The 25,424-nt window shown below is 48.4% G+C and overlaps 1 protein-coding gene across 7 annotated transcripts in view; it reads right to left on the bottom strand.

Annotated features, from left to right (window-relative positions):
• HDAC8 (histone deacetylase 8) overlaps positions 1–25,424 on the bottom strand; it is a 127,647-nt gene that overhangs the window by 76,092 nt on the left and 26,131 nt on the right. For all 7 annotated transcript variants that reach the window (XR_013347079.1, XM_077826033.1, XM_077826034.1 and 4 more), the window contains 2 exons: positions 3,957–4,069; positions 1,025–1,102 (listed from right to left, as the gene is read on the bottom strand). Coding sequence is in view for 6 of the 7 variants with exons in the window: in XM_077826033.1 (XP_077682159.1) it covers positions 1,025–1,102; positions 3,957–4,069 (191 nt within the window). In the remaining variant the exon portion in view is untranslated. The remainder of the gene's footprint in view (positions 1–1,024; positions 1,103–3,956; positions 4,070–25,424) is intronic.

Genomic DNA, 25,424 nt, shown 5'->3' with positions numbered 1-25,424 from the left:
ACACCCATTTTTTCATGATTTGTGTGTATAAAAACATCTTTTGTATTTTCCACAGTATGCATCCGATGAAGTGAGCTGTAGCTCACGGAAGCTTATGTTCAAAAAAATTGGTTAGTCTCTAAGGTGCCACAAGTACTCCTTTTCTTTCTATACATCTAATCATATCACAACTGAAAGCAGGTAAAGAGGACGACTGCAGACGTTTCTTGACAGAGTCCTGCAAAGCTTTCACTAGTGTCAATAGAGCCCTCCCTAGCCATTGATAGGCTAACTCATACAGTATGTCTATATTCACGGTGGCATGTAAAGTACAGACACTGCCCACCCAGCTAGCACGGATATAACTAGCAATGTAGAGACGGTAAGACAGGACTTAGACAAGAAGGTTAGAGTGCCCTACATGCCTGAACCCCCACGGTAGATATTCGACACGGGCTGTGTACAACCCAAGCAGTGCCTCACATGCCTACACCGCTATTTTTAGCAGCATAGTGTCCCCGCTGTCTCCTCACTGCCAGAGCCTTTCACTGTGCCATATAGTGTCTGTACTCGACACGCTGCAGTAAGTGAAGACATAGCTCTAGAGATTCCCACGTTAGAGCCTCACCGCCTACCTCTCTTGAAAAACGCACAAGCAAAGGATGCCTTGCATCTCATCGCATTGTCCCCTCTCCCCTCTAAAGGTATACAGAGGGTGAGGTTGCCCTCAGTGCTCCTTCTGGGCTCATTCAAGCACTGCTGATGCTCTACTTTTTTCTCTGCTACACAGCAGGACACCAGCCCAGGCAGAGAGCGGCAGCACAGTGGAATGGACCCAGCAGGGGCTGTGCCCTTGAGGTACAGTGTCGGGAAGAAGCTGAGGAAGTGCACTACTGAGTGTATGGGCTCCTCTTATATTGTTTTCTGGGTAGAGAGAGGATTCAGACACAGATGGGTGGTGGGAAACCTGGAAAGAGTGAAGGGGACAGGACATAACCCAAGCGCAGAAACTGCTAGTTAGTGAAGCCATAATAAGATTGCTTACCTGGGAAAAATCCTGGTGAAAACTTATGCAGAGACACAGTCATGACTTTGGAGGTGAAACTAAAGGCATCTTCCACACCTAACAGGGAGAGAGAAAGAAACTCAGGTGTCACTTACTCACATAAACTACACATTACAAAGAAAACACAAGAGCTCACCTCAAACAAGCAGTAGGGGGAAAGGGAGAGAATGCGCAAAAGGCAGACATGACACAGTAAATCCATCCTTAACAAATGGAGACGAGTTCAAATGTGGCGTGGATGACAAGTGAAATGAGTTTTACTGGTCTCAACCTAATCATCGGTGAATGCATCTCCACATCACAAATCATTGCAAAAGTCAGCAGCACTGGTATTGTCTGCTCAGACTGGAAGAGCAGAGAACAGCCTGGCAGCTCAGAATTAGGGTGCCCCGGGACAAACCTGTCCCTGATTATAACCAGAGTTAATGGTCCATCCCTTTTAGCAGCACACCAGTTCACCAAGTCTCTTTTTAATATACATAGACACTGGGAAAGAAGTTGCAGAAGACTTAACACAAACCAAATGTGGGGGGGAAATGGACCAAAATGAAACACACCATAAAAATTAGGAGAGCAGGAAATGTTAAAAAGTGTTGAAATAATGGCCCCAATGCAGAGAGCAGCTTCAGTCAAGGCCCGTTTCGGATTTTGTTTTATAGAATCATCATTTAGTATGGATTGTTGCAACACCAAAAATCTGCATTGACAACATTAAGCAATTAAGCCCCAGGATTGGCCATGACACAGTCCTGCGTCCTGTATGGAAGGCAAGGGGCAGTGAGGAAATCCTCTTGCTGGAGACCCTTGGCGGAATGGCTTAATAGAATTAGAGCTTGTTAATACAGAGCTTGTTGTTTTTAATATTCCACCACTGCTCAGAACATCACCACAGGGCCTTGTGTTTTAATAATACAGAGCAAGCACCAGGAGTTGGGAGAGCCATACAAGGCATCTCCTAACACGAGTCAGCAACTAGCCCTAGGTGCTCAAAGGTATTTAGGCACCTAAACTCTTACTAAAATCAATGGGAGTTAGGTGCTTAAATACCTTAAAGACCTGAGCCTAAGTGAATTGAGGGAACCTCACCTTGCTAAGTGGAGAAAAAGCCATTCTTTACAGCAGCGGTTCTCAAACTTCATTGCACTGTGACCCCCTTCTGACAACAAAAATTACTACATGACCCCAGGAGTGGGGACTGAAGCCTGAGCTTGCTGCCCCGGGTTGGGGGGCCCAAAACCCGAGCCCCACCGCCCCAGGTGGAGGCACTAAAGCCGAAGATCAAGGGCGTCAGCCCTGGCCAGCGGGCACGTAATCTGAGCCCTGCTGTCCAGGGCTGAAGCCCTTGGGCTTTGGCTTTGTCCCCAGGTGGTGAGGCTTCAACTTCAGCCCCAGGCAGCAGGGCTTGGGCTTCAGCCCTGGACCCCAGAAAGTCTAATGCCAGCCCTGACAATCCCATTAAAACAGAGTCCTAACCCACTGACCCACAGTTTGAGAACCCCTGCTTTACAGCAAGATGAGAGCTAGCACCTCTGGCTTGTGAAAGTTGCACTCTAGACATCCTCCTCCATACACGAGTCTGTTTGCAGGGCCCCAGTGCCTCACCACTCTTCACTTCCCACCAGCAGCATTGGTGAGGAGACATGGGCTATGGCGCTGATGACACCCCAGCCTGCCCTAGCTCTTCACTTATATCAACCCAAGTGAATCAGTCATGTGCTCTACCAGGGGTCAGGTAGAGATCGGGGCCTGGATCTGGCCTAGCTGACAAAGGCTCAACTCACTGAAGACTGCAATGATACTGGTAGATTGGGGAAAACAATGAAAAGATTTGGCCAGAATTATACCTGTCCCTCTGAATGCGTATCTGCCGTCTTAGGATCTGGCTAGATCCCCAGCCATTGCAATCAAGACAGCTGTTTCACACCTCCATTAGCTAGAAGCCTGGGACTTTTTTGGATGCCACTAATCCACGTTTATTACCTTGACCTGAGGGTACCACCGTGCATTCGACATGGGAGTGTACCTTAAACCAACTAGCAAATCCAAGTGTGTACAGACTGCAGCATCCCACTTGCCATGCAGGGTATCAAGACAGAACACCAGAGCTCCTAGATCTACACTGATTTCTGGAAATCATGTAAAGGTGTTGGCTCTGACCCGTTAAGCTCTGAGTGGTTTGGCCCCTCCCATTTAAGAGAACCTCTCAGTCCTCGTGCTGTACTGCTGGAGTTTAGCTCTAGTGCATCTGCTGATTTCAAGTCCCCTTGGTGTTAAAGAGAAGGATCTACTGGCAGGGTCTTCTTCTAGAGGAGCTCTCAGCAGCATAGCCTCTTCCCCCACACCTAAATAGTCCAAAGTAGCCTGGATCTGCCGAACTTCAGGGCATGATGCAAATCTCATCTATTTTCACAGCCTGAAGAGCAGCTCTCATCACCCTTCTTCTATGGGGCAGCGGAACTGCTTTCTTTCCCTTAGTTGTAGTTGATTAATAGCAGGGATGTTTTTCTAAAAGTTATGCTCTAGTTTAAACAGCAGTTCTGCAGGGGTAGTCCAGTGGCCTGCATTACACAGGAGCCCAGACTAGGTGATCACAGGTGTCCCCTCTGGACTTGGAATCTGTGCAAGAGCAGTAATGGGGCGAGATGAGGCTGTTCATTTGTGTACATTTTGTTTGAAGAAGTGTATTTTTACTTTATGGCTGAGGTGTCAAGAGTGCAGCACTGGGGCTTTTCATATGATTTTATAAACCCAAACAAACAGGCACAAAGCCTGCCCACTTGCCACTTTATCTTCAAACTGCTGTGGGCAATCTCTATTGCAGTAACAGTCCCTCAGCGATCCTGGCTCCCGCAAAGCTTCCCCAAAGCACTGCCCTGCCAGGACCGCTTAGCAGCCCAAATGGCGGCCTTACCATCCCCATGATGCAAGTCCAAGTCAATATAGAGGATGCGGTCGAATTTCTGACGCAGCCTCAGGATGCCCAGGACAGCGTCATTTAGGTAGCAAAAGCCAGAAGCTTCATCTCTGCAAGGAAACATTCAGGAAGTTAAACATCCCCAAGTGGAGACAAGACAGTTGTTCTCCCCAACCTTTGCCCCCTGCACCCTCCACAACCCCCATCCAGCAGCATGGCATCCATCCTGTCTGGACTAAAAGAAGGAGCACTAAGGCACAGCTGTCAACTAGCCCCACTGGTCAGGAGCAGCAACGTGAGAGCCAGCCACAAGACACACAGAGTATCTGATCAGTTACATGGGACTTTGGAAACCTGGGCTCGATGTCCAGCTTGAAATGTTAAATATGAGGTTGCTGGTCTTGTCCCACACCAAAACAGACATCATGGCCTCTGGTGGCTTGAGAGACTGTGCTCGAGTGGCCCAGGGATGAACAGCAGAGGGAAGTACAGAGCAGCTAAACACACAAATTCAGCTGCCATTAGCCTCTTGCAAATCTAAAACACTTTAAGTGAATTTGCTGCTACTGAAAGGTGGCAGATTGACAGTCCAGTGCCTAAAACTCCTCTGTCTGTGCACAGTACTGAGACACTGCAGCACAATCTTCCCCCTGCCAATGCACCTCAGCCCTACCTTGGAGAGACATATCCCGCCTTCCTCCCACCATGGAGGTCTACAAGCCCAAGCTAATCTTTGTAGGCAGTCTCAGCTGATTGGCTAAATGTGAGCAGTCTGGCGCTCTGGACTCCTGCTGCTAGGAACTCCCCCAAGAACTCCAACACCCAACAGATAAAGCCAAAATACTCAGCATTGGCCTTACTTCAAGGACAGCAATCAAACCACTGCTGTCCTGGGCTGGATCCCACTCCCACCCCCACCCAGTCTCCATTTAGTTTTGATGGTTGAAATCCACCTCATAGCTTGCACATGCGAGAAGTGTATATCCCCAATGAAGTGTAACAATGCAGCTCAGAGGAAGAGGAGTGCAACTTTAAACACTCCTCCCCCTCCAGAAAATTCACCAGCGAGGGAGTCATGGGGGTGGGAATTAAGCTGCTGGTAGGAATGGCTTCCTTCCTCCCCCCATGGAAAGGAGGGCCCACGAAATTAATGTGAAACATGCTTTCCTTGCTCATGTGTATCTGCCACATTGTCATATAAATGGAGGAAATGCAAGCTGCTGTAGGGAAACTGCTGTCCCCAGCTAGTGCATGGGACTTTTACATTCCCAGCACTGCCTCTGCAGAAAAGTCCTATTTTTCCTATCCCAGGAATTCTTCATATGTACAAGGCTGATTTAAGGAGACAGCAAGAAAAGGAAAAGGGGAAATCACCACTCTGTAAGGATCCAGGCTGAATGCTGGCTCAGATCTGCTGTGGAAAGCATGTTAATACAGAAGTCACCTAAGCACAACCCCTGGAGTTCTCTTTGAGAGACAGGACAGCACAATGAACTCAGCACCACACAACAGGAGTCAGGAGACCTGGGTTCTATTTCCAGTTCTGCCACTAACGGGCTGTGTGACCGCAGGGAAGTCACTTAACTGCTTTGTGCCTCAGTTTCCCACCCCCTCACCCGCCAGTAAAGTGGGGGTAACAATAGTCACCCATCTATAAAGCCCATTAAAGGGAAAGAAAGAATATCAATAACCCAATATCTAAGACGAAGCTGCAAGCTTCATGGGCCATAAGCCTTAATATCTTGATCCTGATATTCATGCCACTGCACTAAAGGGAAGGGCAGCTGCAATCTTCTTCCTTTTATGGAAGTTAAAGGCAGCCCTCCAACTTCTGGAACACTGTCCATGTGACCGTTGGCTGGCCAAAGTTTGGGTGCCCATATCCCAGGAGGTTTAGGAGCATGCTGAATTCTAGCAGAACAAGGAATGCTGGTGCCTTTCTTACAGGATACAATCCAATAAAAAGCAAAGCTGTGAAGAAAATCCTTCTGCACTTTCAAAGCCCAGTCACAAAAGCTGACCTACAGTCCTGCCCACTTTGAGTCATCCACACAATAAATCAAGATAACTTTTTCTCAGCCAGGGCCTTGCTCTCTTTGGCAGCAATCTCCAGCTCCTTGTCATGCTTGGAGCTAGCGTCTGTGAGCAGAGCATCAGCAATGCAACAGTAAACACCTGGAGCACAGCCACAATAAGTCTTCCAGGCAGGCAGAAGTAATTGGCCACCACTCAGTTACTCCTGGGGGAATTCTGTGCCACTGCGCGCGTGCAGAATTCATGTCCCCGACAGATTTCTTTGCTTCCCCGCACAAAACTTACTCTCTGACAGGGAAGCAAAGGGAAGCCGCAAGAGCAGTCACGTGCCACTCCCCAGCAGTGTGCGTGCATCGTTTCAGGTGCCAGAAGCAGCTAGCAGAGGCGTTAATCACTGGGGGAAAGGACTGGGGATGCCCCGGCCAGTGGCTTCTATCCAGCTGCTAGTCCCAGCTGGGCTGGGGAGGATGGGACTTCCTCTTCCCCTGCAAGGAGCAGCCAGGACTAGGTCAAATCCAGCCCCAGAAACCTCTCCAGCTGCAGGAAGCTCCACACCCCTCTGTTTCCTGCCTCCATTGCTCCTGAGCTATGGGGGGAAGGGTCACTGAGCTATTGGGGGAGGGGGCACAGATCGCCCCACCAAACCTCACCCCCATACCCAGAACCCCCCCACCGAGCCCCACCTCCCTGCATCCACACCCCATCCTAGCACACAGACTGCCACCTGCAACTGAACTCCCACCCTACCTGCACCACTCTGACAAGCTCTCTGCACCCACACCCCACTGAGCCATACCAAGTCAGCACACAGACCCACCCCATGAAGCCAGCACAAAGACACCCCCCATGAGCCCCAACCACCTTCATCTTGACCCCCCTCCAGAGTCCCAGTACCTCTGCACCTAGAACCACCCCCAACAAGCCCATTCATCCAGATCCCCCCTCACCCAGATCCCTCACCAAGCCGCCTGCACCCAGATTGCTCCAAACAGAACCCCATCATACCTGAATCTCCCCACACTAAGCCCCTCCACACTTGGATCCTGCTGGACTGAGTCTGCCTGCCTCCATACAGCTAGTGTGATTGGCACGGTGGGGCGGGGCCCTGGGGTGTTTCTGCGGCAGGCCTGACCCTTACAATGTGTCAGGGTCAGGTGCAGCCTTACCGCCGAGTCCATGCCTGGGGTGGAGGGTGGGCTGCAGGGTGATCTCCCACCTCTGTGCCTGGGCTCCCATTGCCACGCTGGAGCCTCCACATTTATTGATTGACAAATAAAAATTGCAAAATTTTGCAGACTTTTAAAATTTTGGGCGCAGAATGCCCCCAGGAGTAACTCAGGGCAGGCTGACCCATACAGTGCTTTCTAGCTCACTTTTAAGGGTGTGTCTACACTGCCGCTGGGAATGAGCCTCCCAGCCCGGGTCCATAGTCTCACACTAGCATACTGAAAACAGCTGTGTAGATGCTGCAGCTTGGGCCAGAGCTCAAGCTCTCAAGCTCTGGGCCTGGGTGGGGTGGGGGGGCTTGAGAGCCTGAGCCACAACAGCTACACAGCCAGCACAAGTCTGTGGACCAGGGCTGGCAGACTTGCTCCCAGTGGCAATGTAGACATGTCCACTATGGTTCAAGTTACAGGGCCTCCCCTGTTCCTTTACCAGACTTGTCCATGTTCTCAGACCTCACTACTGGAAATGTTGCTGGATATTCACCCTGTGGTTCTCTCTGCTCAGTATCCTCACCACCACCACTCTCTGCCTCTGCGGCACAAGATTGTGGGGTAGATGGGAACAAGCTCTGGAGAGTAGTCTTGTAGTTTCTAACACTCATGCTGCAAATTGGCACGGGTACTGTCCAGAGACCCTCTAGCTCCATTAACAGAGAAATGCTAGGGACTGTTTCTCTAAAAGCATCCAGGGAGCATTTTTTAGTTTTACTAACATACAGGCTATTTTTCCCATTTTAAATGTTTGACATTTAAGATTATGGCTTCTGCTTAACCTCACCTGGGCTCCACGGTAATAAAACTGCTGAACCAGTACATTAAGAGAGCCCCTGCTAGACTGTCCCCCCCACCACAGAACTGGGGACAGAGTATTGTAGCATACTAACCATACACCACAAGAGATTGATCGGGTCACAAGTGATATGGCTTCCTGGACTAATCTCTCATAGACCACGGCCCACATTACAGAGCTAACAATTCACAGGATGACTGACAATCTTCCCCGGGACTGGACTAGCAGAGGATGCTGAAGTTGGGCACTTAGCTAGTGGGTAAAACTAGGTAGCAGTTCAGGACTGGTGTAGCAGGGGTCACTGGAAAGGCCACAAAGACAGGATTGGGGAGGTGCATTGGCAAGGCTGTGCAGGGAACCTGCAGCGTCCACCTGCCCTGTCTCTTGGCCATCTTTATTAGAATCAAATGTACTTTTTAAAAATGTACTTTTTAAAAATAATGAATCTCCCTCTCCCCAAAAAGAGCACAACTGGATTCTAAGCCAGGGCAGGTCTCCAACAGCTAAATCACTCCCCACTGTATTTTCCACTGAATGCATCCGATGAAGTGGGTTGTAGCTCACGAAAGCTTATGCTCAAATAAATTTGTTAGTCTCTAAGCCCTGGTCTACACTAGGAGTTTAGGTCAAATTTAGCAGCGTTAAATCTATGTAAACCTGCACCCGTCCACACGATGAAGCCCTTTTTTTTGACTTAAAGGGCTCTTAAAATCAATTTCCTTAATCCACCTCTGACAAGTGGATTAGCGCTTAAATCGGCCTTGCCGGGTCGAATTTGGGGTACTGTGGACACAATTAGACGGTATTGGCCTCCGGGAGCTATCCCAGAGTGCTCTATTGTGACCGTTCTCAACTCAGATGCACTGGCCAGGTAGACAGGAAAAGGCCCGCGAACTTTTGAATTTCAATTTCCTGTTTGCATGGTCACCTGCAGCTTGCCACGCTGGCCAGAGCTCATCAGCAGAGGTGACCATGATGTAGTCCCAGAATCGCAAAAGAGCTCCAGCATGGACCAAACGGGAGGTACGGGATCTGATCGCTGTATGGGGAGAGGAATCCGTGTTATCAGAACTCCGTTCCAGTTTTCGAAACGCCAAAACCTTTGTCAAAATCTCCCAGGGCATGAAGGACAGAGGCCATAACAGGGACTCGAAGCAGTGCCGTGTGAAACTTAAGGAGCTGAGGCAAGCCTACCAGAAAACCAGAGAGGCAAACGACCGCTCCGGGTCAGAGCCCCAAACATGCTGCTTCTATGATGAGCTGCATGCCATTTTAGGGGGTTCAGCCACCACTACCCCAGCCATGTTGTTTGACTCCTTCAATGGAGATGGAGGCAACATGGAAGCAGGTTTTGGGGACGAGGAAGATGATGATGATGAAGTTGTAAATAGCTCACAGCAAGCAAGCGGAGAAACCGGTTTTCCCAACAGCCAGGAACTGTTTCTCACCCTGGACCTGGAACCAGTACCCCCCGGACCCACCCAAGGCTGCCTCCCGGACCCGCCAGGTGGAGAAGGGACCTCTGGTGAGTGTACCTTTTAAAATACTATACACGGTTTAAAAGCAAGCATGTTTAATGATTAATTTGCCCTGGCATTTGCGGCTCTCCTGGATGTACTCCCAAAGCTTTTGCAAAAGGTTTCTGGGGAGGGCAGCCTTATTCCATCCACCATGGTAGGACACTTTACAACAGCAGGCCAGTAGCATGTACTCGGGAATCATTGTAGAACAAAGCATTGCAGTGTATGTTTGCTGGCATTCAAACAACATCCGTTCTTTATCTCTCTGTGTTATCCTCAGGAGAGTGATATCATTCATGGTCACCTGGTTGAAACAGGGTGCTTTTCTTCAGGGGACACTCAGAGGTGCCCGTTCCTGCTGGGCTGTTTGCCTGTGGCTGAACAGAAATGTTCCCCGCTGTTAGCCGGGGGGGGGTGTGTGAGGGGCTAGCCACATGGTGGGGGGAGGCAAAATGCGACCTTGGAACGAAAGCACATGTGCTGTGTATGTAATGTTAACAGCAAGGTTTACCGTGAAAGAGTGTAGCCATTGTTCTAGAAAATGTGTCTTTTTAAATATCACTGCCTTTTTTTTTTTCTCTCCACCAGCTGCATGTGTTTCAATGATCACAGCATCTTCTCCTTCCTAGAGGCTAGTGAAGATTAGAAGGTGAAAAAAACGCACTCGTGATGAAATGTTCTCTGAGCTCATGGGGTGTCCTCCCACACTGACATAGCACAGATGACTGCGTGGCGGCAGACAATGTCAGAGTGCAGGAAAACACAATATGACCGGGAGGAGAGGTGGCAGGCTGAAGAGAGTAAGTGGCGGGCTGAAGAGAGAGCTGAAGCTCAAATGAGGCGGCAGCATGATGAGAGGAGGCAGGATTCAATGCTGAGGCTGCTGGAGGATCAAACCAATATGCTCCAGTGTATGGTTGAGCTACAGGAAAGGCAGCAGGAGCACAGACAGCCGCTAAAGCCCCTGTGTAACCAACCGCCCTCCTCCCCAAGTTCCATAGCCTCCTCACCCAGATGCGCAAGAACGTGGTGGGTGGGCCTCCGGCCACTCCACCCCAGAGGATTGCCCAAGCAACAGAAGGCTGGAATTCAATAAATTTTAAAGTTTTAAACTTTTAAAGTGCTGTGTGGCCTTGTCATTCCCTCCTCCACCACCCCTCCTGGTGCTTCTCTCCTCCACCACCCCTCCAGGGCTACCTTGGTAGTTATCCCCCTATTTGTGTGATGAATGAATAAAGAGTGCATGAATGTGAAGCAACAATGACTTTATTGCCTCTGACAGCGGTGATCGAAGGGAGGAGGGGAGGGTGGTTAGCTTACAGGGAAGTAGAGTGAACCAAGGGGTGGTGGGTTTCATCATGGAGAAACAAACAGAACTTTCACACCATAGCCTGTCCAGTCATGAAACTGGTTTTCAAAGCTTCTCTGATGCGCACCGTGCTCTCCTGTGCTCTTCTAACCACCCTGGTGTCTGGCTGTGTGAAACCAGCAGTCAGGCGATTTGCCTCAACCTCCCACCCCGCCATAAATGTCTCCCCCTTACTCTCACAGATATTGTGGAGCGCACAGCAAGCAGTAATAACAGTGGGAATACTGGTTTCGCTGAGGTCTAAGCGAGTCACTACACTGCGCCAGCGCGCTTTTAAACGTCCAAATGCACATTCTACCACCATTCTGCGCTTGTTCAGCCTGTAGTTGAACAGCTCCTGACTACTGTCCAGGCTGCCTGTGTATGGCTTCATGAGCCATGGCATTAAGGGGTAGGCTGGGTCCCCAAGGATACATATAGGCATTTCAACATCCCCAACATTATTTTCTGGTCTGGGAATAAAGTCCCTTCTTGCAGCTTTTGAAACAGACCAGAGCTCCTGAAGATGCGAGCGTCATGTACCTTTCCCGGCCATCCCACGCTGATGTTGGTGAAACGTCCCTTGTGATCCACCAGTGCTTGCAGCACTATTGAAAAGTATCCCTTGCGGTTTATGTACTCGCCGACTTGGTGCTCCGGTGCCAAGATAGGGATATGGGTTCCGTCTATGGCCGCACCACAGTTAGGGAATCCCATTGCAGCAAAGCCATCCACTATGACCTGCACATTTCCCAGGGTCACTACCCTTGATATCAGCAGATTTTTGATTGCGTGGGCTACTTGCATCACAGCAGCCCTCACAGTAGATTTGCCCACTCCAAATTGATTCCCGACTGACCGGTAGCTGTCTGGCGTTGCAAGCTTCCACAGGGCTATCGCCACTCGCTTCTCAACTGCAAGGGCTGCTCTCATCTTGGTATTCTTGCGCCTCAGGCCAGGGGAAAGCAAGTCACAAAGTTCCATAAAAGTGCCCTTATGCATGCGAAAGTTTCACAACCACTGGGAATCGTCCCAGACCTGCAACACTATGCGGTCCCACCAGTCTGTGCTTGTTTCCCGAGCCCAGAATCAGCGTTCCACCGCATGAACCTGGCCCATTAGCACCATGATGCCCACATTGCCAGGGCCCCTGCTTTGAGGGAAGTCTGTATCCATGTCCTCATCACTCACATTACCGTGCTGACGTCGCCTACTCGCCCAGTATCACTTTGCCAGGTTCCGGTGCTGCATATACTGCTGGATAATATGTGTGGTGTTTAATATGCTCCTCATTGCCAAAGTGATCTGAGCGGACTCCATGGTTGCCGTGATATGGCGTCTGCACAGAAAAAAGGCACAGAACGATTGTCTGCCGTTGCCCTGACGGAGGGAGGGGCAACTGACGACATGGTTTACAGGGTTGGCTTACAGGGAATTAAAATCAACAAAGGGGGTGGCTTTGCGAGAAACTGAATGGCCCCCTCAAGGATAGAACTCAAAACCTCAAGGATAGAACTCAAAACTGGGTTTGGCAGGCCGTTGATTTCACAGAGGGAAGGAGGAGAAAATGAATACAAAACAAATCTGGTCTATTTCTTGTTTTGAGCCACTTCATCTATCTTTATACATCTTGCTGGCAGCAGACTGTGCAGTACGACCGCTAGCCATCATCATCTCCTGGGTGCTTGGCAGAAGACGGTGCAGTATGATGACTAGCCATCATCTTCTGGTGGATGGAGGTTAAAAGACAGTGCACTGCCGGTGGGACTGAATCGCCATGAGACGAAACTTAAAAGGGAAATTGACCTGGCTGAGTCACTCCCATGTTTGCCCAGGCGCCCGATTAAAAGAGCACCCAGGACTACATCGATGACGGCTACCAGTCATATTGCACTGTCTGCTGCCAAAAGGCAATTAACTGCTGCTGTGTAGCAATGCAGTACCACGTCTGCCAGCACCCAGGAGACATACAGTGACGGTTTGCTGAGCGGGCTCCATGCTTGCCGTGGTATGGCGTCTGCACAGGTAACTCAAGAAGAAAGGCGCAAAACGATTGTCTGCCCCTGCTTTCATGGAGGGAGGGAGGGAACGGGGGCCTGACGATATGTACCCAGAACCACTCGCGACAATGTTTTAGCCCCATCAGGCACTGGGATTTCTACCCAGAATTCAGATGGGCAGCGGAGACTGCGGGAACTGTGGGATAGCCACCCACAGTGCAATGCTCCGGAAGTCGAAGGTTGCCTCGGTACTGTGGACACACTCCGCCGACTACATGCACTTAGAGCACTTGTGTGGGGACACACACAATCAAGTGTATAAAACCGCTTTCTACAAAACCGACTTCTAAAAATTCGACCTAATTTCGTAGTGTAGACATACCCTAAGGTGCCACAAGTCTCCTTTTCTTTTTCTCATGAAGAGGATTACTGTCCCCAGTTATACTGGCTCAAGTTTGCATTAGGTGCTGATGGAAGGAAACACCATTGTTCTCTGTATCATGACTACAGCTTCTACACCAGGTGGGAGTGCCAGTGTAGATCAGCAAAGGGAACTGTAACCACTGTAGGATCTACATAGCCAGGCATTGGACTGGAGGGGTCCTCCAGGATCATAGAGTCCAGTTCCCGGCAACCCTGTCACCTAATTCCATTCATAGAGACAGGCCTAATTCTTCTAGATGGCAGAGTGAGATGACACATGGATTAAGATGCTTGTGGCCACCAGGATCTCCTCTATACTAGCACTCCCACTATTGCTACCACCAGTGGAGCTGACCAAGATAAAGCTAGTGCAGATAAGAGCAGTGAGAGAACCATCTTAGGGAAATTACTGAAGGGACACTGAGAATTGCTGACTTTTACTGCTGCAATCCCAGGGTGACTGACACACAAAAACAACCTAAGGAGAGCACGTATGGATCCCTTTGGCAAGTGCTTTCAATATTTTGTCCGTAGCTGATAAGAATGGTTAAAGGGGTAACTACAACAGGTCGTACTGAAAGGTGAACTGTCAGGCTGGAGGGAGGTTACTACTGGAGCTCTTCAGGGTTTGGTCTTGGGACCAATCTTATTTAACATTTCCATTAATGACTTTGGAACAAAAAGTGGGAGTGTGCTAATAAAATTTGCAAATGACACAAAGTTTGGAGGTATTGCCAATACGGAGGAGGACGGCAACATTATAAAAGAAGATCTGGATGACCTTGAAACCTGGAGTAACAGAAATGAGATGAAATTTAACAGTTCAAGTGCAAGGTCATGCATCTAGGGACTCACAACAAGTTTTTTTTTTTTGCTATAAGCTGGGGACGTATCAGTTGGAAGTGACAGAGCGGGAGAAAGACCTGGGTGTATTTCTCAATCACAGGATCACTCTGAGATGCCATGAAAAAGGCTAATCCAATCTTAGGATGCATCAGGTGAGGTATTGCAAGTAGAGACAGGGAAGTGTTTAGTACCATTATACAAGGCACTGGTGAGACCTCATCTGGAATGCTGTGTGCAGTTCTGGTCTCCCATGTTTAAGAAAGATGAATTCAAACTGGAACAGGTACAGAGAAGGGCAACTAGGATGATTCGAGGAACAGAGAAACTACCTTATGAGAGGACCCTTCAGGTGCATGGCTTGTTTAGTCTAACCAAATGAAGGCTATGGGGAGATAGGATTGCTCTTTCTAAACACATAAGAGGGACAAACACCAGGGAGGAAGAGGAGTTATTTAAGGTAAAGGCCAATGTTGGCATAGGAACAAATGGATATAAACTGGCCCTCAGTAAGTTAAAACTTGAAATTAGATGAAGGTTTCTAACCATCAAAGTAGCGAAGTTCTGGAACAGCCTTCCAAGGGGAGCAGTGGGGGCAAAAAAACCCAAACCCTAACTGGTTTCAAGACTCATCTGGAGAGGATGGTATGATTAGATTGCCTATAACTGCATCTGGCCCATCCACGATTTCTATTAGCAAATATCTCCAATGGCTGGAGATGAGATACTAGAGGGAGAGGGCTCTAAGTTACTACGGTGAATTCTTTCCCAGGTGTCTGATTGGTGGGTCCTGCCCACATGCTCCGGGTCTAACAGATTGCCATGTTTGGGGTCAGAAAGGAATTTTCTGGATGGGCAGACATCCTGGAGGATTTTCACCTTCGTCTACAGCTTGGGGCCTGGGTCACTTGCTGATTTGAACTAGAATAAATGCTCGATTCTCTGTAACTTGAAGGCTTTAAATCAAACTTTGAGGACTTTGGTAACTCAGCCAGTGATAATGGGCTTATTACTTATTATTCGGTAACTCAGCCAGTGATAATGGAGTGGGTGGGTGAGGTTCTGTGGCCTGCGATGTGCAGGAGGTCAGACTAGACGGTCTCTTCTGGCCTTAAAGTCTGTGAGTGGCAAAGAGGCCTTTTACACCCCATCTGTGCTGACAAGACAGCAACATTAGCTGTTTGGGTCTTTTGAAGTTGTCGATCTTTGTAAATATAGTAGATGACAAATTTAAAATACTAATCAAAGAAAAGTAGAACCAGCTATTGCCCAAGTGCTATTGGCAACCAGCTATTGCCCTTCCAGGATGGAGCATTAGCTGCTGCAAAGATGCCTCCTTTGGGAGGATAATATTTGGGATAATTTATCTCCTAGATTCATGCTGGATGAAAGCTTTGAGCATGGTACCAGAGGTGAAACATCAGTGTTTGATCAATAAAGGGCACCAACCCTTAGCTCCAATCCATCCTAGACTATTTTGAACTTCAAGCCCTGAGCCCATGAAGACGGTGGTTTCCATTTCCTTGCTTATGACCTCAGGAAGCAATTAAGCCAATATCCTGCTTCCCCAAAAGCAGATTATTTTGATAAAGGAGCACTTATTCTGAATACACACCCATTTGACTCAGGAATCCAAAATAAAAGTGTGTGTGTGTGTATACACCCACACCCCAACGGTTGCAGAAAAAGCAGTACGTTCAAGAAAGATAAAAGGTGAAGAGTGTACTTATTCACTTTCAGTGTGGCACAACAGCTCCTGCCTCTAAGATACAAAGGATTATTATTAGTTTAATTGCATGTACCGAGACAGTGTGTGTCCAACAGATAAACCCTCTCCCTTCATTCTGTTTTGCACCAGGCTTACAGTTTACCTGAATATTGCTCATTCCTTTCAATGTGCCAAGATCAGATTTGAGACAGAGACCCATGTTGAAATATGTGGGATTATTGTACAAAATTTTACAGTAATGCTACTTGTTTCTGAAGACATGGATAACTGGGGAAGTACCAAAAATTAGTGAAGAGCAAGTAGACAATATTCAAAGAGAAAAGGAAAATGATCCTAGCAATAACCATCTGAAAGTCTAAACACAATCCCCAAGAGAAATGATGGTCCATCCAGCATGAAGAAAGAGCCACCGAATTGACTCACATGCAGTAAGCAGCATGAGTTCATAAAGAATAATTCTTTAGACAAAACTGACGTTTTTGGACAGAATTACTAAATTATCAGCAGGCTAAGGGAACCTATGTGAATATATTTGGATTTAGTAAGCCATTAGATGCAGTGTCTCACAAAATCTTAACAAAAAAAGAATTCAAATTGATTTGCAACAGAACATTGTCATGAGGACTAAAAACTAGAGAATGAAAGCAAAGGAAAATAACTGGCAACGTAGCAACTCAGGTGGGGACGACAGAGACCAGTGTTAGGACCACTCTTATTTAACAACTTTATTAACTATCTAGAGGAGAGGTTATGTAGCACAAAAATGAAATTTGCAGACGCTACTAAATTGGGAGGAATTGAAAACAGCAGTGAGGACACAAAAGTCACAGAAAGGGGAAACTTGGATTAAAAAAAATCTAAATGAGACTGACCCTGGAAAAAGGCAGCTAGGGAAAACGACCCAATACTCATACTTAATGTGGGGAAACCTAGAATGCAGCAATGTTGAAGTGCCGCCTAGAGGTGTTAGTGGACAGTAAACTAGACATGAATTCACCAACACAATTGCAGTTGCAGCTAGCAAGGTATGTGAAGGATAACAAGAGGGTTTCTACAGGTATGTTAGCAACAAGAAGAAAGTGTGGGACCCTCACTGAATGGGGAAGGCAACATAGTGACAGATGATGTGGAAAAAGCTGAAGTACTCAATGCTTTTTTTACCTCTGTCTTCACAGACAAGGTCAGCTCCCAGACGGCTGCACTGGGTAACACAGTATGGGGAGGAGGTGAGCAGCCCTCAGTGGTGAAAGAACATGTTAAGGACTATTTAGAAAAGCTGGACATGCACAAGTCCATGGGTCCAGATCTAATGCATCCAAGGGTGTTGAGGGAGTTGGCTGATGTGATTGCAGAGCCATTGGCAATTATCTTTGAAAATTCATGGCAATCGGGGGCGGTCCTGGCGATTGGAAAAAGGCAAATATAGTGCTCATATTTAAAAAAGGGAACAAAGACAACCCAGGGGACTACAGCCTCACTTCAGTCCCCAGCAAAATCATGGAGCAGGTCCTCAAGGAATCCATTTTGAAGCACTTGGAGGAGAGAAAGGTGATCAGGAACAGTCAACATGGATTCACCAGGCACAAGTCATGCCTGGCCAACCTGATTGCATTCTATGATGAGATAACTGGCTTTGTGGATATGGAGAAAGTGGTGGACATGATATATCCTGATTTTAGCAAAGCTTTTGATATGGTCTCCCACAGTATTCTTGCCAGCAAGTTAAAAAAGTATGGATTGGATGAATGGACTATAAGGTGAATAGAAAGCTGGCTAGATTGTTGGATTGAATGGGTAGTGATCAACGGCTCAATGTCTAGTTGGCAGCCGGTATCAAGTGGAGTGCCCTGAGGCCGGTTTTATTCAACATCTTTATTAATGATCTGGACGATGGGATAGATTGCATCCTCAGCAAGTTCACAGATGACACTAAGCTGGTGGGACAGTTGATATGCTGGAGGGTAGGGATAGGGTCCAGAGTGACCTAGACAAATTGGAGGATTGGACCAAAAGAAATCTGATGAGGTTCAATAAGGACAAGTGCAGAGTCCTGCACTTAGGAAGGAAGAATCCCATGCACTGCTACAGGCTGGGGACCGACTGGCTAAGCAGCAGTTCTGCAGAAAAAGACCTGGGGATTATAGTGGATGAGAAGCTGGATATGAGGCAGCAGTGTGCCCTTGTTGCCAAGAAGGCTAAAGGCATATTGGGCTGCATTAGTAGGAGCATTGCTAGCAGATCAACAGAAGTGATTATTCCCCTCTATTTGGCACCGGTGAGGTCACATCTGGAGTACTGCATCCAGTTTTGGGCCCCCCACTACAGAAAGGATGTGGACAAATTGGAGAGAGTCAAGAAAAATGATCAGGGGGCTGGGGCACATGACTTATGAGGAGAGACTGAAGGAACTGGGCTTGTTAGTCTGCAGAAGAGAAGAGTGAGGGAGGATTTGATAGCAGCCTTCAACTACATGAAGGGGGTTTCCAAAGAGGATGGAGCTAGGCTGTTCTCATTGGTGGCAGATGACCAAACAAGGAGCAATGGTCTCAAGTTGCAGTGCGGGAGGTCTAGGTTGGATATTCAGAAACACTATTTCACTAGGAGGGTGGTGAAGCACTGGAATAGGTTACCTAGGGAGGTGGTGGAATCTCCATCCTTAGAGGTTTTTAAGAACCAGCTTGACAAAGCGCTGGCTGGGATGATTTAGTTGGGGTTGGTCCTGCTTTGAGCAGGGGATTGGACTAGATGACCTCCTGAGGTCTCTTCCAATCCTAATCTTCTATGTTTCTATGATTCTATGCTTGGGGAGGGGGGTGAAGGAAGGGCATTCATGTCCCAGAGCAGGGGATAACAATCCGTCTGAACATGACTGCACCTGGAATATTTCATTCCACGTTCTCCAAAACCTGCCGACAGACTGGAAGGAGTTCAGAGAAGAGAAATAAAAATGCTCAGGGGCCAGAGAGAGCTGATCTACAAGGAAAGGGCTAACCATCTTGGCTAGGAAGGGACAAGTGTCTAAGGAGTGAGAAGAGCCGAGGAGAGAGATTTTATTGGGGTGGCTTATTGGTATATCATTAAGAGTGACAGGATGAAATTAGGAAAGGAAAAATTTAGGGGGAATATCAGGATAGCCTACCCAACAGCAAGGTGTGCCTGCTGTGGAAGTGTCTTCCTGGCAAGCATTGGAAATCCCACCACTTGGGACTTTTAATACTAGACTTTATGAGACACTAGAAAAATGTACTGCAAGAAGCCATCCTGCACTGAGCCCTGGGGAGGTGGGGCTAGGTGATCTCATGGGTCTTTTCCATCCCTAGCACCTATGATTCCATAACTCTATGTTTGCCAACCACTGAAATTTGCATTAGCATTGGTTCTTCAGGCTTTGTGAATAGCCTCCATGCGAGGTCCTGGTACACCTTGCTGCCTGCTTCCCACTCAGCTGTATGCTCTAATAATCCACAATGGACCTTGAGCTGCACATGCCCCAAGAGTTAGTTCAATGGGTGGCCCAGGGCACTCTCCAGTACAGCTGAGCCCATAGTCAAAAGCTGGCACAGGTGACCTAAAAGCCTAGGACAACTGATCTAGATCAAGAGGCTGCTCTCCCTGATCAGGTTCCGAACTCTTCCACATTAATGGCATGGCTACACTTGGAGATGTAGAGTGCTGTGAGTTAAACCAGCCCTTGGAGACCGCAGCAGGGAAAGCGCTGCAGTGTGTTCACACTGTCAGCTGCAAGTGCACTGGCGTTGCCACATTTGTGGCACTTGCAGCGGCATTGGGAGCAGTGCACATGGGCAGCTAGCCCACAGAGCACCTCTTCCCATTCTAGAGCTGTGGCTTGTGGGAAGGTGGTGGGGCATTCTGGGTCCTGTCCCAATGCTCCATGATGCATCGCTTCCCATCCCAGTAATCCCTGTGCTTCCGTCCATAACTGGAGCCATCTTTCAACATTTTTTGTACTGCATGCTCTGTCTTCCCTTTCGGTCTGCGGGAATGGATCCTGAACTGCTGAGGAATATGCTGATGGGTGTCGCCAGCATGCCACGCACTGCAGTCAAGTTACTCCTTAAGCTACAAACTGACAGTGAGGAGTCCAACGATGATGTCGACTCGCATAATGCATACGACATGAGATTGCTTGTGGCATTCACGGACATGCTCACCACAGAATGCTGCTTTTGGGCTTGGGAAACAAGCACTGAATGGTGGGATCACATCATCATGCAAATCTGGGATGACGAGCAGTGGCTGCAGAACTTTCGGATGAGAAAAGCCACTTTCATGGGACTGTGTGCTGAGCTTGCCCCCACCCTGCATTGCAAGGACACGAGATTGAGAGCTGCCCTAATGGAGGAGAAGCAGGTGGCTATTGCAATCTGGAACCTAGCAACTCCAGACAGCTACCGATTGGTCACTAACCAGTTTGGAGTGGGAAAGTCGACCGTTGGAATCGCGTTGATGCAAGTTTGCAGGGCCATTAATCGCATCCTGCTCAGAAGAACTGTGACTCTGGGTAATGTGCATGACATTGTGGCTGGTTTTCCACAAATGGGTTTCCTTACCTGCGGAGGGACAACAGATGGCAGGCATATTCCAATTCTAGCACCAGCCCACTTAGCCTCTGAGTACATAAATCAGAAGGGGTATTTCTCTATGGTTCTCCAGGTGCTTGTGGATCGCCATGGGTGTTTCATTGACATTAACGCAGGCTGGTCCGGAAAGGTGCATGATGCACGCATCTTTCGGAACACTGGCCTGTTCAAGAAGCTGCAAGCCGGGACTTTCTTCCCAGACCAGAAGATCACTATAGGGGAAGTCGAAATGCCCATTGTGATCCTTGGAGTCCCCGCTTACCCTTTAATGCCATGGCTCATGAAACCCTACACAGGGAGCCTTGACAGCAGCAAGAAATGATTCAACAGGCTGAGTCGGTGCAGAATGACTGTGGAGTGTGCTTTTGGCCGTTTAAAGGGCTGCTGGTGCTCTCTGTATGGGAAGCTGGACCTGGCCAATGACAACATCCCCCCAGTTATACCTGCATGCTGTAAACTCCATAACATTTGTGAAGGGAAGGGTGAAAGATTCACTCAGGCATGGACCTCAGAGGTTCAACATCTGGAAGCTGGATTTGAACAGCCAGAGAGCAGAGCTATTAGAGGGGTCCAGCACAGGGCTGCCAGGATTAGGGATGCCTTGAGGGAGCAATCTGAGGCTGAAAGCCACCAGTAATGTTTGGTGCCCTGCACGGGAGGGAAGTGCAGTGGTTTCAATATTAGTAGGAATCTGTTTTTGCTACATATGATGCACTGACTTGCAGTGCCTGTTGCTTTCCTGGGCTACGGTATCTTTTACTTAATGCAATAATAAAGAAGGTTTTCAAAGCCAAAAAATTCATTTATTGAAAAGAAACATAACTGCTTGGGAAACAGAAAGGGCATGACACATCTGTGCTGTGTGGGACGAGGGAAGGAGGTGGGGTGGGGAACGGGGCAGTCACAGATTTGCATATGTCCTGTTATCATACTCAGCCTTCCTGTCTGGAGTGCCGTACAATGAGTGCTGCACTTCAGGATGGCTAAAATGCCTGGTGATTGGGGTTGAGTGCAGTGGGTAAGGGTCATAGTTTGCAGGGCTGGGCGGTGAAGCTACAGGTGTTGGAGGCAGCTGGTGGCGATAAGAACCTGGATGTTGGGGAAAGTGGGTTGGTGGTGACATGGGGGCACAAGGGAAAGAGTTTTGGGACAAGGGCTGCAGTGGGGGAGGGCGCAGAAGTGCTCTGCCTGCATTGCTACAAGTGCCTGTATCGAGTCCGCTTAGTGCTCCATGGTGCTTAGCAGCTGCTCTGTGCTTTAGTGCCAGCGATCCACATTCTGTTGGTGGACCCTCCTTTCACTCTCCCGCCACTCCTGCACTTTTGATTTTCATTAAGGGTCTGCTGCATGACTTCATGCAGCATGCCCTCTTTGCTTCTTCATGGATGTTTCCTGATTCGTTGGAGTCTTTCGACCATTGATAACAAGGTCGGCTGGGATCTCAAGGTTGCATCGGTAAAGCCAAAATGCAACACTTAACAGAGGCAGCATTGTTCACACCAGACAGAACAATGATTCGGCTGTACTTGAAGACAAGCACAGTCTACACAATAGCAGAAATTGCCCGTCCAAAAGCGAGCACACATAACCCACAGGAGCCCCAAAATGGTGAGTAAGCACAGGGGCAAGGGGGGCTAATTGTTTCAAGGCTGTACTGTCCTCTGGGGTTCTGTGCCTTGGGGAGAGCCAACAGCTGCAGGGGGCCCCTCTATTGAACACTCTCCCCACATTTTCCACAGGATAAGTTTGTCCTGGAAGAGATCTCGCTGCTGAGGGTGACCTGGGAAGCAAGGGAGGGTCTTCTACTACAATGCAGCTTCTGCCCTGGCCCATATGCAGCTTGCCTGGGTGCAGCAATGGTCCCTCCCCCCATCACGGCACAGTGGCGTGCACGTTAGCCTTACTGGGACAAGGAGTACAGTAGCTCTGCCAAAGAACCTGCGCAAGCGCATTGCCCAGCTTCTGCGTGAGACCTTTGAAGAGATCACTGAGGCCGATTACCGCGATGTGAGAGGGCACATCGATGCCCTATTCCACATCTAGGCATGCATGCAGCCCTAACCCTCCTCACCCCAAGAGCCCGCACCAAACAACCTCCTTCCCAAAATAAAAGCCGCTTACCAGGCACCTCCTCTGGTGTTTGTTCTTCCCCAAGCACAGTCTGTTGCGACTGGCTACCTCTTCCTGGCTTGAAAACAGCTCCTGGCTGCATGCATCTAGGGATGCCGAGCAGTCCTCCTTCTCCTCAGCACCCTCACTCCCGCTTTCCTCCTCCTCCTGCCTTGTTGAACTAGGCTCTGAAGTGTCCATGGTGGTCTTTGGAGTGGAGGTGGGGTCGCTCCCAAGTACTGTGTCCAGCTCTTTGTAGAAACGGCAGGTTGCAGGGGCAGCACCGGAGCTGCTGTTTGCCTCGTGCGCTTTGCGGTAGGCATTCCGCAACTCCTTCACTTTAACCCTGCACTGCAGCGGATCCTGGTCATGGCCCCTTTCCATCATGTCCCTTGATATCTGCCCGAAGGTATCGTAATTCCTATGGCTGGAGCACAGCTCAGACTGGACAGCTTCCTCCCTACAAACACTGATGAGGTCCAGCACCTCGCCACTGCTCCATTCTGGGGATCGCCTGGCGCGTGGAGGCACAGTCACCTGGAAAGATTCATTGAGGCACTCCACGCCTTGTTGAGCAAACAGGAAGGGGATTTTCAAAATTCCCAGATAATGTAAAGGGCGGGTCTGCCGGTTGGTCACCTGAGGGCAGGGCAGTAGAGTTCAAAATGATGGCCAGAGTGGCTGGAACAGGCATTGTGGAACACTTCTGGAGGCCTATCAGAGAGCATTAATAGACCAGGGTGTCCACAATGGCACCGCAGCGCTCCAGCCAGGGTGCAGCCAGCATTATGCTTCTTGTGGAGGTGGATTACCAGGAGTGCTCCAGCTATGGAGTCTGGGCGCTCTACGTGGCTTGCCAGTGTTGACGCATCATGAGTTAGGGTGCCCGGGGCTGCTTTAATGCGCTCTAACTCACAATTGTAGCTAAGCCCTAAGCTCCGAAAAACCCAGGAACAATGAAAGAGGAACAACTCTCTTGTAATCCTTTCCATTCTCTTGTAATCCAATTTCCATTACTCTCTTGTAATCCTTTCCATTTTAGCACAAGCCTGCAGCAGGTATGGGAGAGGTGCGGGCAGGAAAGCAGATCCTCTGACCACTCCAGGAAAGAGCCTTTTAGGGTTCTTAATGCTTTCTGATTTCTTTCAAGTTTTCTGTTTCAGATCCATTTCCCATTTGACTGCACTGGGCTGCTGTAGCTCCCCCTCTACATGGCAAGATGACTTGTCTGTGAAGTCGGCAGCACAGGGCCAGACTTCACCAGAAGAGGGAATGGAGGAGGTAAGTAGTCATTTTATTTCACTTTTGTGGCACCACTGAGAGGTTTTAACAAACCTGACAGCAGCAAAACAAGCAAAATTTAATAAAATTAGAACAGACCCACCCCTTTAAAAACACTCCAGAATCCAGAAGAGCATCAAGCCTTAGACACTGTGGGTGGCATTCAGCAGAAAGGAGATTGCAGCTCTCTGGTAGTCAGTGACATTTCCAGGAGTTCTAACCACTCCGCCAGCAGGTGCTTCATGGAAACAAACATCCAGGTGCCAGAGCCATGGCAAGAGACTTCCCAACAGTTACTCCGATCTCAAAATACATCGGATGAGTTTGGGGCTTTAGCCCACTGCTTCATAGCTGCCTGTACCCATCACAAAAAGCCATCATCAGAGCCAACAACCTTGTTGGCAGTCTCAGACGATACACCGAGGGCTGAACAGACCAGGAGAATGTCTCCTCTAAATGGGCTCCCTTTGGGTTGGGATTGAGGCACACGGACACAGCAGTGCATGTGGGAAGGCTGCATTTCTGCCGCCTAATTCCTTATGCATTCTGTTGATAAAGAGGGCTTCAGACTTTCGAGCCAACAATCTGCCAGCTTTCACTAGCACTGTAATTAATTTTATGTTAGAATTTTAAATCTGAGTGGAATGTTTAAAGCACCACACTCTGTCTAAGTAACAGACAGTCATTCTTTGCCTTTCTGTAGTGGATCTCAAAGTACCTTACAAACACAGATGAATTAAGTATCATAACAGACACTCTGGGGAGGCCGTATTATGTTCTCTTTACAGATGGGAAAACAGAGGCACAGGGGGATTAAGTAACTACAAGGTCACACAGGAAGTCAGAGGCAGATTCGGGATGAGAATGCAAGACACTTAATAGCTGTACGCTTTAACCGCTACCCTTTGTTTCCAACAAATGGAAGTCTGTAGTATTGAAAAGGGATCATGAAAATGGTTAGAGAAACATTTTCAGAGGGCAAATCTACTCTGGAAACTAACTCTAAAAATAGTATGGGCAAGATGAGTGAGTCACTATTATTGTTTCTCGATGATTTGCATAGTTCATGTGCTTAGTAAAGTAGGTTACTCAAACTAGCAGCCAACCCTGCAAACTAGTGCTGGGATCTGAGAGTCAAGCTGAGAGTCCTTCCTTCAACAATCACTTGCAATTAATTTCTGCTGGACACATTAAGTCCACAGTCATAACTGTGCAGCCCAGTCATCTGCAATAGTCTTGTATAGGTGTATGTGACAGACTGTACCCCTGTGTTCACCACTTTTACAAAACTATGATAAATTTTGTACAAAGTATGCCTTGTGAGATATCATTTGAAAACTCATAATTTGCTGATCTTCACTGTCCTGGTAAAATGGGTGCAGCAACATTGTATGTAAAGTTATAATATTTAACTGTATGATGTTACTAAGGCATATTCTAAATCTGGAGAAGAAGCCCAGACGAGTTCCTCAGAGACAAAAGGCAAACTAACTCCTCAGCCAGGTGCCAGCACAATCAAATAGACCACCACCAGGGTAAGCAGACATTCTTTGGCAGGAAG

Source organism: Eretmochelys imbricata, chromosome 9 (genome assembly GCF_965152235.1).
Source record: "Eretmochelys imbricata isolate rEreImb1 chromosome 9, rEreImb1.hap1, whole genome shotgun sequence".
Lineage (NCBI taxonomy): Eukaryota > Metazoa > Chordata > Testudines > Cheloniidae > Eretmochelys > Eretmochelys imbricata.
The sequence above is the reverse complement of the archived record's forward strand: the minus strand, read 5'-3'. Positions and strand labels throughout refer to the sequence as shown.